Raw genomic sequence first — 15,247 nt, 5'->3', positions numbered from 1 at the left:
AAATCCTGATAATCACACGGGCATTAAGGTAATTGCACGGCAGTGAAAGGTTGCCTTGATGGGGGGTGACTTTTCACGGCGTTTGGTCCCTGGAGAGGGCTATAAATAGCCTGTCAGACCCCTTCTCTAATACATGCATTAAGAGCTCTCTCTCCAGAAGATCTTTCGCTAATTTCTGTCCAGATCACGCTAATCTTTGTCCAGATCAGAGCAATCTCAGTTGCTGCGCACGCATCTCAGAGTTCAATCCAAGATAGATTTAGCGAATCAAGGTATGATTTAAGATTAATTATTCCATCAATGGTATCAGAGCGGGTGGATTAAATTCCAAAATAAATCATACCCGTTTAAACTGTTAGGTGAGAAAAATGGAGACCCCAATGTTATTTAAACATATGAAAGATTTTTCTCTGACCGATGTGGGACTAAACTCTTATCTCGGAATCAGAAGTTTTTTCCATATTCCTTAAAGCAATGAATTGTCTTCATTTGGGCGATGTGGGACTAAACTCTTCCCATCTTTCCCCTTCTTCCATTTTTACTCAAGAAAATAAGGAAGGGAGAGCCGCTGCCATGGCCGCCGCTGCGGCGGGTCTCGGTCGCGGCCCTCCCCGTCCTAACAGGTGGCCAACAGGGCCACCATCCAGCCGCCGCCTCCCCGGCCGCCGCTGCGACCCGCCCCCCGGCGAGCCGGCAGCGGCTGCAACCCGCCGTGGCCGCCATGGCCACCGCGGGCGAAGGAAAAAAAAAAAAAAACCGGCCGCCATGGCCTGCGGCCCGCCGCTAAACGGCCCCGGCCACTGCCAACGGCGCCAGCCGCGCCACCCACGGCGCCCGCAGCACGGCCTGCGGCCGACGCCCCTGCGGCCCACGACCGCGGGCTGCGGCCGCACCCCGCGGCCGACCCCCGGCCTCCGGCCCCGCCTTGTGGCCGCCCCGCGGCCTGCGGCCATGCCTATGGGCGGCGGCGGCGGTTGCGCCGCCGTCGTTTAGGAGAGAAAGGGCCACTGGTTTTGGCCCCCTTCTCCTCTTTTCGTTTGGGGAAGAAGATGAATAGTGTTGGGTTTCGGGTTTTCTAAACCCGCAATCCGAATCCGGTTAATTAAAAAAAAAAAAAAAGGTGAAGGGATTAACAGGTTCCGGGTTATTGGGTTTCGACCCACAACCCGAAACCCGAATCCTTTTGACTAAACTGTGAGTTTTGCAAAGAAACCCCTGACAATATGTTATTCTGAACAAGGGGATTCCGAAATTCATCTATGGTCCCTAGCCGAAAGTTAAATTACAGAAAGGTCCTAAAGTATATTTATTTGATCCCTGTACTTAGGCTTCATTACAGAACGGTACACTGATTATTACATATTGGTCTCTGTAATGAATTTATTACATAAATGATCAATTTATATGCTTTCTTATGATGATACATGATTGTTTAAATTATTCATATTTTTCATGATAAAAGGATGATATATGCATGAGACGAGCCAAAGCATCTTATGTAGGAAAAGATATATAAATGATTAAATTTTTATATATTTGTGGTGACGAGCCAAAGCATCCCATAAATTTTAGAATGCTTTAGTTTAATTTAATCAATAAAGAGTCTTTTTATCATCATCTTATGAAATTGAATATTTGCATCATATATAATGAACTGGCCCCAAAGGAAAATCATTATACAAAGTTAATGATGGGATGAAATAATGTTATTAGTATGATATTTATGATGAAATTTTGTTGCCCAAAGGCCTTGAATTCTTTATTAATATTGAACAATATCTAGTAAAATTTTATCCATTGAATAACGGTGTCTAAGAAAAGCTTGTCAAAAAGGCATACGTGCCTAAGAAAGGCTGGTACTTAAGTGAGCCTAGTGCTCCACCACCGATCTGGAGCTGATCTGGCTGTTATTCTTTGGATTTTTCTAACTAGATATATTAAAGTTCATTAAATATCATACTTAATGCATTAGTTTTATCGTAAAGGGGTAAATCATGTAAAGTTAATTTTGATTCACTCACTAAATTGCTAATATGGGTTAGTGATTTAGATAAGATTTTAGCATAATTATAGCATGCATATTGATAGTAAGCATATGTTTTGCAGCTTTGTTTCCGACAGTTTTTTCACAATCCACATCATGCATCCCAATACTTAATGGTTCAAATTTCTCGGAATGGAAAGAAAGACTGACATTTACTTTAGGGTGCATGGATATTGATCTGGCACTTCGTGAGGACATGCCACCTGTCCCCACAGAGGAAACTACGCCAGAGGAGAAAAAGTTGTATGAGAGGTGGGAACGGTCAAACCGCTTAAGTCTTTTACTCATACAAAATCATATCTCCAGAAAGATAAGGGGTTCAATTCTTGATTGCAAAACTGCAAAAGAATTCTTAACAGCAGTAGAAGAGCAATTTGTGAGTTCAAAGAAAGCCCTAGCCAGCACCTTAATATCAAGGTTTGCTTCCTTGAAGTATAATGATAATGGTGGCATACGCGAACACATTATGGAATTACGTGACATCGCTGCCCAATTAAAATTATTGGAAGTAGACATGTCAGAGACTTTTCTTGTACACTTTGTTCTTAATTCTCTGCCTATGGAATATGCACCATTTAAGATCTCATACAACACACATACAGAAAAATGGACTATGAATCAACTTCTAGCCATGTGTGTTGATGAAGAGCAGAGAATAAAACAAGAGAGGCAAGAGAGTGTTTATCTCACCTCTCATAAGGGAAAAGGACATAAAGAGGTCGGCGGTACCAGTCATCATATTCCTGTTAAGAAGAAGAAAATGAAAGTGTCAGCCAAAGTGACTGATAAAAGGCAAATAAGTGCTTCTTCTGTAGGAAACAGGGACATTTGAAAAAGGACTGCATCAAGTACAAGAAATGGCTCGAAAAGAAAGGTACTTCTCTTTCCTTAGTGTGTTATGAATCAAATTTTATTGATGTACCTCATAACACATGGTGGATTGACTCTGGTGCTACTATCCATATATGTAAAACTTTGCAGGGATTATTGAACAAAAGAATTCCAACGGAAAGTGAGCGAAGCATCATAATGGGAAATAAGATGCGTTCACATGTGGAAGTTGTTGGAACGTTCAAATTAACCTTAAAGACTGGCCATATTTTGTACCTAGAAAATACCTTTTATGTACCTAGATTTTCTAGAAACCTAATATCTATTTCGAAACTTGTTTCCTTTGGATATACCATTTTATTTGGACGGTCTTTTGTAAACCTTTCCTTGAATAATATTATTGTTGGTAATTGCTTGTTAGAGGATGGTCTATTCAAATTAGACCTTGATACATCCTTTGAGCTATCCCTTTTATCCCTGCAAAATAAAGATCATTATGGATTAAAACGTAGCATAATAAATGAAAATTCCTCTATGTTATGGCACCGAAGATTAGGCCATATCTCCATAAAAGAATCAAGAGATTAGTAAATGATGGAATTTTACCAACTCTTGACTATGGTGATTTTGAAACTTGTTTAGACTGCATCAAGGGAAAGCAGACTAACAAGTTTAAGAAAGGTGCTATAAGAAGCAAATATTTATTGGATGTCATACATACAGATATATGTGGGCCCTTTTCGACCCCATGTTTTACTGGTCATAAATCTTTTATCACCTTTATTGATGATTACTCACGCTATGGGTATCTCTACTTGTTGTATGACAAGGCTGAGGCATTAAATGCCTTTAAGCTTTTCAAAACAGAGGTAGAGTTACAACTTGATAAAAAGATTAAAGTTGTGAGATCAGATAGAGGTGGTGAATACTACGGTAGGTATACTGAAACTGGACAACATTTAGGTCCATTTGCTCGATTTTTTCAAGAGCAAGGTATAGTTGCACAATACACTATGCCTGGTACTCCTGATCAAAATGGAGTTGCGGAAAGAAGAAACCGAACATTAATGGAGATGGTAAGAAGTATGATTAGTCTCTCAACTCTTCCAATTTCTCTGTGGGGTGATGCCTTAAAAACCGCTGCGTATATTCTAAACAGGGTTCCTACTAAAGCTATCCCAAAAACACCCTATGAAGTTTGGACAGGTAGGAAACCTAGTTTAAGACATCTACACATTTGGGGGTGTCAAGCTGAGGCAAGGGTGTACAACCCACAAGAGAAAAAGTTGGACTTTAGAACCATTAGTTGTTATTTTATTGGTTATCCAGAAAAGTCCAAGGGATACAGATTTTACTGTCCTAATCATACTTTGAGGATTGTGGAGACAAGAAATGCTAGATTTCTTGAAAATGACCAAATCAGTGGGAGTATAAAACCTCAAGAAATTAATTTTGAGGATAAGCAAACTCCGTATGATGTGCAAGATTCAAATAAGCAGCCAATGATTCCTCCACCTATCATTGATAATGATTTGGAGGAGGATGAGTCTACTATTAATGTTCCACTTGAATCTGTGCCAGTTATCACTGAGAATGTTGCTCCTCCACCTATAGAACCAGTGGATCAAGAAGCAACTTTAAGAAGGTCATCAAGGGTAAGGAGATCTCCAATTCCACCAGATTATATAGTATACCTTCAAGAAAGCGATTATGACATAGGGAATATAGATGATCCAATAAATTTCTCACAAGCCATAAGTTCAGTAAATTCCTCCAAATGGCTAGATGCTATGAAAGATGAGATAGATTCTATGGCTAAAAATAATGTTTGGAATCTAGTTGAACTACCTCCTGGAGCTACTGCAGTACGCTGCAAATGGGTTTTTAAAACCAAAAGAGACTCCAAAGGCAAGGTAGAGCGACATAAGGCCAGACTTGTTGCCAAAGGATTTACTCAAAAGGAGGGTATTGATTATCATGAAACCTTCTCTCCAGTTTCAAAGAAGGATTCTTTAAGGATAATTATGGCTTTGGTGGCTCATTTTGACTTAGAGCTGCACCAAATGGATGTGAGAACTGCATTTCTTAATGGAGATTTAGAGGAAGAAGTTTACATGAAACAACCTGAAGGTTTTGTTTCAGAAGGTCAGAGTCAAAAAGTTTGCAAGCTAAATAAGTCTATATATGGACTCAAGCAATCATCCCGACAGTGGTATCTTAAGTTCAATAACGTCATTTCTACATTTGGCTTTGTAGAAAACGTTGTTGATAGATGTATTTATCTTAAGATCAGTGGGAGTCGATTTATTTTTCTAGTCCTATATGTAGATGACATTTTGCTTGCTAGCAGTGATTTGGCATTGCTTAGAGAGACTAAGCAATTTCTCTCCAGTAATTTTGATATGAAGGATATGGGTGAAGCCTCATATGTCATCGGCATTGAGGTTCATAGAGATAGATCTAAGGAAAAAGTTTGTCTATCTCAAAAAGCCTACATTAAGAAAATGTTGGAGAGATTTGGTATAGAAAATTCCAAACCAAGCCCAGTGCCTATTACTAAAGGTGAAAAGTTGAGCCAATCACAATCTCCGAGGAATGAAATTGAAAGGGAGCATATGAAAGCATTTCCATATGCTTCACTAATTGGGACTTTAATGTATGCTCAAGTCTGTACCAGACCTGATATAGCATATGTTGTGGGATTACTGGGGAGATTTCAAGCTAATCCAGAAATGGAACATTGGAAAGCTGCAAAGAAAGTATTAAGATATCTTCAAGGAACTCAAGATCATATGCTCACATACAACAAATCCGATCTTTTGGAGATAGTTGGATACTCAGACTCAGACTTTGCGAGATGTCCAGATAGTAGAAAATCAACATCAGGTTATATCTTTCTACTAGCTGGTGGTGCAGTCTCGTGGAAGAGTTCGAAGCAAAAGATAACAGTTGCTTCAACAATGGAGGCTGAGTTATTAGCATGCTATGATGCAGTTACACAGGCTATTTGGTTGAGGAACTTTATCACAGGCCTACAGATCGTGGACACTATTTCAAGGCCCATAAAGTTATATTGTGATAATTTAGCAGCAGTTTCCTCAATAAAGAATAACAAGATATCCAATGGAAATAAGCACATGGAGGTGAAATATCTTGTTATAAAAGAAAAATGTGATGACTATAAAGTTTCAGTTCAATACATCAATACTGTGCTTATGTTGGCAGATCCTTTGACCAAAGCAATAACCCCGGGATTGCATAAGGAGCATGTCAGTCAAATGGGCCTTTTTTGTATAAATTAATTGATGTATTATTGTGCACATTTCAGATGGTTGTAAATCACATTTATTATATTTTCTGCTTTAATGAATTCATGTGGTTTATGCATATTATGGTAGCAGAAATGGTGACCAAAGAATGGATTTTATGAGAAGTTCATTCATAAGGGTTTGGTTATGATGATTTAGTAATATAGTGATCATGGAAGGTTATACGCCGATCAAATAAGTATTATTTCCGCCATGGTTCGTATTATTATTCTCAAAGTAATCAAACATAAAGTTTGCCCAAATTGATATCAGGATAGAAAGAACACGCGTATAAAGATTATAACATTCAAGTGCTAAGGATATTTCACTTGTCAATATGGTCCAAGTGGGAGAATGTTGGGATCTCGTCAAGTTGTGGCCCACATTGACAAATGACGTCAATATGGTCCAAGTGGGAGAATGTTGGATCCCGTTTTAATTAAACCCTGATCCCGTTTAATTAAAACCCACATTTGACAAGTGTCCCTTGAATTTCGTAAATCCTGATAATCACACGGGCATTAAGGTAATTGCACGGCAGTGAAAGGTTGCCTTGATGGGGGGTGACTTTTCACAGGTGTAACTAATCACGGCGTTTGGTCCCTGGAGAGGGCTATAAATAGCCTGTCAGACCCCTTCTCTAATACATGCATTAAGAGCTCTCTCTCCAGAAGATCTTTCGCTAATTTCTATCCAGATCACGCTAATCTTTGTCCAGATCAGAGCAATCTCAGTTGCTGCGCACGCATCTCAGAGTTCAATCCAAGATGGATTTAGCGAATCAAGGTATGATTTAAGATTAATTATTCCATCAATAAAAGCTTACCAAAGCCTAAAATTCAATTATAAAAACATAATAACCCAAAATTGGGCTGGATCATGCATCATTGCATGCAAGAAAAGCAGATCAAAACTTAAGATCTAATTATCAAAATATATAATAGAAGCATAGGTTTTGAAGAAAAAAAAATAGAAACCCTAAAAATTTCTTAAAGAGATTGCGATCAAAGCGTAGACATACCATCAGGCTTGATGATGTGCTTAACTCAAGATAAGGCTGGCTTATCTTCGTGCAAGCGAACCTCCTTGAAGAGAAGGGGATATTATGAGAGGAGCACTCTTTGATAATACTTTGGACCCTAACACCCTCACTGGAATCATCTGCAGTTGCTCTTCTTTGGAGCCTAAATCTGGTGAGCAAGCCTACAAGCTCAGTACAACTCCAATCTCAAACAAGATGTCTACTCAAGAACAAATGGTAGCTTGAAAGAGATAAAGCTCTCTTTTGTTAAGTCATTTCAATACTATGTATCTCTGAATGACCAAATACATCATGTGCCCTGCTAGGTTCTTCTAGCAGTCTTTGACTTCTATAATGAAGAGTCGACAGGAGTATGACAATATGTAATGCAAGGACAATCTACTAAGCAACTGAAAATGGAAAATGAATTGATCAGAGTGGATCATCACAGTTCTCAGCCAGACAAGTACTAGCCAAGTTAAAGCATTTCCTCTTACAAGTAGTATCTATGGCCATGAATTCATCAAGTGGTAATAGAAAGAGAAATATGGAAGAGTTTGGACGGCAGCTCTGCATGGTGATCCAATGCATTGAGTTTCTTAAAGCACTTTAACAAGAAACTCTGTAGAACATCAAAGAAAGGTGATGCCCCAAAGGTATTGATTCGAATTGTGGTGAATCGATATCAAACACATAAATAGTGCTTTCAGCATGAAGACTTCATGCTTTCTGTAAGGAATGAGTTCCAACATTTGACAAAAAAGTTTACAGCTTGGCTGGCCATTTCCTTCATGCCCTTCTCGAACATTCTTGAGAATTAATTTAGTTTTTACCCTTATGAGCATTGAAATTTGAAAGTAAGTCTTGACAAAAATGATGAATAATAGGTGGGCTCTCAGAAAGGAGTTATACTCAATACCTGTTGTCGCTTGTGAATATTTCTTGTGAAAGACATGCAGTGATTTTGAGTTTGTTAACATTAATGTAGAAGGGAAAACTAAAATCTTCAAGAAAATCATAAAATGACTCATAACAATTGAAGCCCAGTATGCCAATGCTCATAAAAGGATGCCCCATTGCACAAGGCTTTCGATCCGTGCAGGGTTGTGGAGGGTTAGTTGTACACAGCCTTATCCCCATGAGCATAAAAGCTCACCCAAGTCACAATGAAGCAATCTTATCGCCAAGGCCCCCTAAAAATAGAAAATAATACCAAGACAAGATATAAAGCATTGACTCATACACTGAAAGAGAAACTAATTGTGCACTGCATGGATTTCTTAAAATCTCTGAAAGAAACATTCTCTCTGTGACATGCTATGCTCTAAAGCTCACTACAAAAAGCCTTTTCTAAAAGGGAGGTGCTTCACTAAGACATCATTTATTTTTCATTTGGACGCTAGTTTGGAAGAGAACTCTTTAGCGCATTTCCATGAGCTACACCTTGAAGGGTCTAAATATTTTTAAGGTTTTTCTTCTTATAAGAAGAATGCAAATCTCTGAGCTTGCGAACCATCTCACAAGCAGTTCATGCCATGATGCTGATCTGATATTCCTTCTTTCCAGTCACCAAGAAATGAGATCCCTGGTCCAACACCTTTGCGCCATCTATGTTGGTTCGGCTGAGGTGCTTGCATGGGCTCACAACAAATTTAACATCAGTTCTTTCCCCTGCCTTCAGGTGCACGCTTTGGAATCCTATCAATTGTTTCATAGGTCTCCCATGCAGGACATTAGGCCAGCGCAGGAAAAGCAACACTGGATGCTTTCCATCCATTGGTCCATGGTTTTTAACTCCAACAACTGTTGAGAACTTGAGTTTCTCGCATGCTTCAGAGTCCATACTTGTGATGTTGTAACTTAGAGTATCTGACATCTTGAATGCGCCGAGACTGATCGATTTGTTCATGTAGATTGTGTTCTCAGATTCAGCACTAAATTGATAAGAATAATTGGAGAAGCTGAGGCCGTAACCAAAATCGAACACAGTTTTGCCGGTGTAGAATCGATAGGTGCGGCCTGGATATCCAGAGGCAGGGTCAGCTCTCATCCTCATGTTGGTCATGGGGACACTTGTAAATGACTGCGGATACCAAGTGACTGGCAATTTCCCCCCTGCATCAGAATAGTAAACCAAATCACTTAACATGGAGGTAGCTAGTTTAATTACTAAAAAATATATTTAAAAGTCTAAAAAGTTTGGATTGTTAGAAACATGGGTGAAGTTTAAATGTAATCCTCAAAAATCCATTAAAATTTAAAAATTAATGCTTTCTTTCATCAACTCCAAGCTGTAATATTTTTCTTTTTTTCTAATTTTTATTGGGATATCAGCAAAGATGCTTCACCTTCTGTGTAGCTTACTATGCATTCTTGCCATTCTTCCAAGTGGCTTTAACATATTTTTTTTTTTTAAAAAAAAAATTCTTCTTCTCAATTCTAGCTAACCAATCAGCATTTTTTTAGAGTTAGCATGAGGTAATGATCATAAGATATAGTCCTAAGAGGTCTGGACAGGTGTACGAGATCATAGATTGGTAACCTGCTGTCGAATTTTCAGACTATAATCTTGTACAGAATGAGTTCCACATTCTCCCATAAAAAAAGAGTACTCTCAAGTTAATTTTATGTTCTCAACAGAGGTAACAGGTGGATACTCTCAAGAATTTAATCATGAAGTTCTTGTGGTATAGCTATGACTACCAAGATTAAGGAATAGCATAAGCAAAGCAGAAACTAGAAAGTCTTACCTGGGTTATGTTCTCCAAAAATAACCTGTGCAATGGCCAGTCCACCAGCCTCACCAGGATAACCAGCCCACAAGATGCTTCCAATTTTCTCTTCATACTTGGCAAATGTGATATCTACCGGACCTCCACATAACAGCACCAAGATCACAGGCCTTTTTGCCGCTCTTGCCACGCTGGTGATGAGGCTTTGCTGCATTCCCGGGAGAACCAAGTTCACTCTGTCAAGCCCCTCCCTCTCCTGATCTTGATCCAACCCCATGAACATAACCACATAGTCTACTGAGCTTGCCAATTGGACTGCTTCACTGACTGAACTTGGATTACAAGCAGCAGTGTCACACCCAGATAAGTATCTGGTGTCCTTAACATAGCTCTGCAGCACTTGAAGTGGAGTGATGTATTTGCATGGAGGCCCGGCATAGTTACCAATAAGTTTCATAACACTGTTCGCATTTGGGCCAATCACGCCGAGGGATGTAACTTTCGATCTAGACAAAGGAAGGGTGTTGATAGAGTTCTTCAGCAGAACGATGCCATCTCTGGCTGCTTCCAGGGCCAGGTCCTGATGCTCTTGTGTGCAGACTTGGTTTGGAGCTATATTGCTATAGAGCTGGGATGCTGGATTTCCATTGAAGAGCCCCAGCCTCATTCTGGTGGAGATCAGGTTGCGGAGAGCTCGGTTTATGTCCTCTTCGGATAGTTTTCCTTGTTGGACAGCAGACATAGCATATTCTTGCACGTAGTTGCCACAGTCCAAATCCAATCCTGAAATTTTTTTTGAAGTTTTGAATTATTCAGTGAGTAACCCATCATGTTGATGAATTGCAAAAAGTTTCCGATGTTAATGAATTGTGAAAAAATATGAGGTTTTTTCATAGGGAGAGCAGTGAATGACTGAGAAATGACTCTCATAGATAGACCTGGCCGTTTCGAGGTAAACAAGCAATGTTTGACATCATCATTTGTTGCCCAACACAATCATAGTCTAATTTACTACCCTGGCCACAAGAATATAGTTACTTTCACCAATGCAGCATTATGGATTCTTTCCTTTCTCCTGTGGCTAGTGTGGGAAAATTATGTTGTTTTATGGCCGTGTACTTGGTTACTGAAACTTATGATGCATGCTTATACCTCCAGTATTAAAGCTTTATGAGTCCCTGTTCTTAAACCGTAAATACGAAAACATATATATACATATATATGTTATCTAAATGCATGATTTGATTTTAAGGAGCTGAAAGATTTTTTTTACAAAATCATTGATGGAATTTGGCTGGTATATTCTCTAATTAGATTGTGTTATTCAATTTACTTTTGTGTTATACATAAAACAAGAATAAAAGAAGATATTTTCAAATCCAAAAGCTGATCTTGCTTTTAAGGAGTTGCAAATATTTCTTCGATTGAATTTGGCTGGTATAAGTTCTAAACACTTCGTACCAGCTTTGAGAGCATCTCCAACTGCATCTTCTGGAGTTTTAGCATAGACATGAGCATCACGGATGGTGGCAACTGCATCACAGTCCGAGGCAATGTATCTGATCAAAAAAAAAGAACAAAGAAAGAAACGTTAGTAGCTGGTAATGGGAATTGTGAAGATGTCAATAAGAGCAATAGAGAGGAACATTCAACAAGCCAAGTGAAAGAATATTTCAACCTCCCAACAACGAAGTCATTAGGGGAGGATTCAGTCTCATCCCAAGAATAACATGCTACTTTATAGGGTACCCTTGTTTCCCACAAAAACATAAAGCTACTTCATTTTTCATGATATTAAGGTTATATTTAGCTAAGCAAGTAGGTGCAAGGTCCCACTTATTAGGACCTATAAAGAAGACAAATGAGTGGCAATGGAAAGCCAGAGCTACAGAGTAACGATCAGCTCAGAGGCCAAATTTTGCTTGAGTTAGCTTCTTATCTTTGTGCTTAATGTCTTACCCATATAACCCCCAAGAGTCTCTTGCTGTTTTTGACAAGAGATTGGAATCAGCACATGTTGGGACTCCATTGACGCTATTGTATGAGCACATGATACAACTTGCTCTACCTTCTTCAACACAGCTTTTGAAAGGAGGCTGGTAAGTGTCCTCCAAATCCTGAGCTGAAACCTGAACATCAAAGAAACTAATCAAAGTGAACTAAATTGTCCTCCAATCACAACAGACCTTACTGCTCGCTACTTACGATGGCATCGAATGTGAATCGAGATTTTCCACCCCAATTATCCATGTCATATGCAGTGTAGTGCTTGCAGCAAGCTGAAGCCTTGAGCTCTGCAGAGCTTCCCCCTTCGAAGGAATCACCCTGCAATCCCCTGACAAAAGAGGCTGCATACTTGCTTGCCGTCACCGGGTCCTCACCAGGAGTCTCCTGGCCTCTTCCCCATCTGGGATCCCTGAATATATTGACGTTTGGCGCCCAGAATGTTAACCCTTGTGCCTGGCCATTGTTGTAAATCGCCCGGGCCTCGGTTCCGATAACCTTGAAATGTAACAGGACAGTATGAGAAAACCAAAAAAGAAAAGCAAAAAACCCTCATGATGACAATCTTTCTTAATGTTGTGAGAGGGACTACAAGCATCTGCACTTATACAGCAACTAACATTCACACTAGTTATAAATTTACCCAACATTTCGAGCTGTCCAAGCTTCGATAACAGGAAACGTCAAATGCAATAAGAATATAGAATTACTCATGATCAAATTCTTGTTTGCATGCAAGTTCTGAAATGATTTATAGCAGTAACAAGTTTTAAACTAACCATGCTTCGACACCACCAAGTTTCAGATTCTTTTCAGCGCAAGTGTTGATACAATAACATTTATAAATCTGAAGCAATAATATTCATATTAAGAACTAAACTACTTTCAATGGCCTCCAAAGTTTACAAGACAGAGACCGGTATTGCTTGCAAGCTTTCTTGATTAACAACATTAATTCAGTCGGTACCTTCACTTCCAATAGCAACAACAAGCTGCATTAATGATCATATAGTTTACCAGACTTTGATTTCGATAGGATTCAGACAATGAGGGTATCGATCCCTCTATAGCAATGGCATTCACTGAAAGCATGAGATCAAGAACTACATCAGACCAAACGGTATAAAGAGCGAACCTGCCCGATTTGATACCAAATCTGGGGATTGAAGGATGCTGCAGTGAGTATGACTTGAGGGAAGCTTGTTGCAGTGCGAATGGGGCCGGTGAAGTGCATGCCACGGCCCCAATTCGATACCCCATGAAGTGACTCAGACCACCATTCATAGGCTGGCACGCCGAGCCGGGGGATCGAAGGGGCGCTATCACCCAGTTGAGATATCTTCTCTTCCAAGGTTAAGCGTGAGATGAGATCATCCACTCTTTTGTCAATGGGTAATGTTGTTTCACAGAAGGTAAAGGACTTGGTGGATGGAGTTGAGAGATCACAAGCAAATGGTGGGTCTACTGAAAGGACCAAGGAAGGTAATAGAAGAACAGAGAAAAGAAGGCAATGAAACTCTCTAGGAATTCCCATCCTTTAGTCCTAGTGTTATTGGTGCTATGGAGATATGAGGGGCTGCTATGGAGGTATGAGAGGTTGGTGGTAGTTATATAGAACGAGAGGAAGAAGAGGGAGAAGGTAGAGGAAGTCACGGAAATACGTCGTCGTAGAAGTCATGAGAGAGAGGACTGTGAGAGGGTCTCGCTACCGCATTAGAATGACAAAAATGCCCATGGGATATGAGATATTATGAGGTCCCTGGGGTAAGTTTAATGGGGGTATTTTTGGGGATCAAGAGGAAGTTTTTCCCTGCTTTTGGGGGCGAAGGGGGAGAAAAGGAGGAGCGTTTGGACCACGGCCCATATGGATTTGTTTGCATACCGATGTCATGCTTCCCGCCATGGTCCAAACTTGACCAGACTGGTCTCACCAACGGTGAGATTAAGTGAGCTCTACTCAAACATATTCTTTTCTTTTTTTTTTTCTTTTTTTTTTGTGGGGGGGGGGGGGGGTGGGGGGTTGTTTCCTGAATAAGAGACTCCTCATCATGTTATAATGACGCATGAAACATATTTTTTTCTCTTCTTATATTAATGGAACTCTAAAAATGGTGGTTGTTCATTCAAACAACCTCCACGGTAGTCGCTTGAAGTAAAAACAAAAAAAAAAATAAAAAAAAATAAAAAGGTAATGATCATCCAGTTTTTGAGTTGCAAAAAAAAAAGAGCGGAAAAAATTGTTACTACTCTTGGTGACAATATATAATATTTTGCAAAGTTTTGTTGAATATGAGTAATAGAAGAGGGCCCAGTTCATTGACTGACCCATATATGATTTGGGCTACAAGCTCACGTGAGTAATGGATCAGACTACTTGTGCATGTGGGAGCGGAAGGAATCGGACTCCGAATAGGAGTCCCCTTCTTTCTCCGATTCCGCCAGAGGAAAAAACTAAAGGCGACCGAAATCCTTCTGGGCTCGTTTGGTTCGCAGGAAAAGGAGGGGGGAAAGTATGGTCAACGGGAAAGTAATGAAATGCCTCTTGTTTGGTTGGAGTTTTCAAAGGAGAGAGATGGGAAAGTTGTATTCCCATGGGAATATGATTCCCACATTTCATGGGAAAGTCTTTCCCATGAGAAACATGGGAAAGTTACTTTCCCATGTGGTGGGAATCACTCCTTTTTTATTTTTTCCCAAAAAGACCCTTCAGCATTAAAGAAGCATTAAAGAGACATTAAAGACCTAATTTTTATTAAGGGCATAATAGGAATTATACTTAACTTTCCTAGGAAAGTGGATGGTCAACCAAACATAAGCACTTTGGAAATTTGTTACTTTCCCATGGTTAACCAAACATGCCAAAAGTACTTTCCTAGGTATCCTCTTCCTAGGAATCTGATTCCCAGGAATCATATTCCCTTGGAGGAAAATACTTCCCGCGAACCAAACGAGCCCTCTATGTTTAAACCGAACTTAATCTATAGAAGGGTTTTTTCCTTACTCCTTTGGCATCAACCTTGGGAGTTTTTCTATTAGAGGTTTAGATCTCTAAGTATTCCATGGGAAATACAAGAGGATTTGCCGTCGATTCGGCCAAGAGAACCCGCCAGAGGCAAGGCAAGCTTCCTCTCTTCCTTTCTCCGATTGTTAGGCCACTGCTCCACTTTGAATCCGGCCGATGAATCGCCGGACTGATCACGGACAAACTTTCCCTATTTATGACCGAAGTTTTTCTTCTTTTTCGGCCACCCATCCTATTGTTTCTTGATGCTGAGGGCTTGGTTGAGTTGCCTAGCCTCCCTACCTT

General features: G+C 39.9%; 3 protein-coding genes across 3 annotated transcripts; 2 read left to right on the top strand and 1 right to left on the bottom strand.

The window, feature by feature from the left end:
* Positions 1–2,210: 2,210 nt before the first annotated feature.
* On the top strand, positions 2,211–2,876 carry LOC149753209 (uncharacterized). The gene has a single exon (XM_089924075.1). It carries the CDS (start codon positions 2,211–2,213, stop codon positions 2,874–2,876), a length of 666 nt encoding a protein of 221 aa, XP_089780201.1.
* A 538-nt stretch (positions 2,877–3,414) lies between these two features.
* Positions 3,415–6,109, top strand: LOC149753208 (uncharacterized). The gene is made up of 5 exons (XM_089924074.1): positions 3,415–3,958; positions 4,205–4,530; positions 4,715–4,788; positions 5,223–6,018; positions 6,101–6,109. The coding sequence occupies exons 1-5, from the start codon at positions 3,415–3,417 to the stop codon at positions 6,107–6,109; spliced, it is 1,749 nt and encodes a 582-aa protein (XP_089780200.1).
* A 2,340-nt stretch (positions 6,110–8,449) lies between these two features.
* On the bottom strand, positions 8,450–13,544 carry LOC103720323 (putative beta-D-xylosidase 7). Its single transcript, XM_008809967.6, has 6 exons — positions 13,076–13,544; positions 12,142–12,438; positions 11,896–12,065; positions 11,398–11,495; positions 9,955–10,719; positions 8,450–9,319 (listed from the first exon to the last, which is right to left on the bottom strand). The coding sequence occupies exons 1-6, from the start codon at positions 13,472–13,474 to the stop codon at positions 8,733–8,735; spliced, it is 2,316 nt and encodes a 771-aa protein (XP_008808189.4). The 5' UTR covers positions 13,475–13,544; the 3' UTR covers positions 8,450–8,732.
* Positions 13,545–15,247: the final 1,703 nt, after the last annotated feature.

This window comes from Phoenix dactylifera, chromosome 7 (genome assembly GCF_051530095.1).
Source record: "Phoenix dactylifera cultivar Ajwa chromosome 7, Ajwa_hap1_PhDact_Kaust_v1.1, whole genome shotgun sequence".
NCBI lineage: Eukaryota > Viridiplantae > Streptophyta > Magnoliopsida > Arecales > Arecaceae > Phoenix > Phoenix dactylifera.
This window is presented reverse-complemented; position numbering and strand designations above follow the sequence as displayed.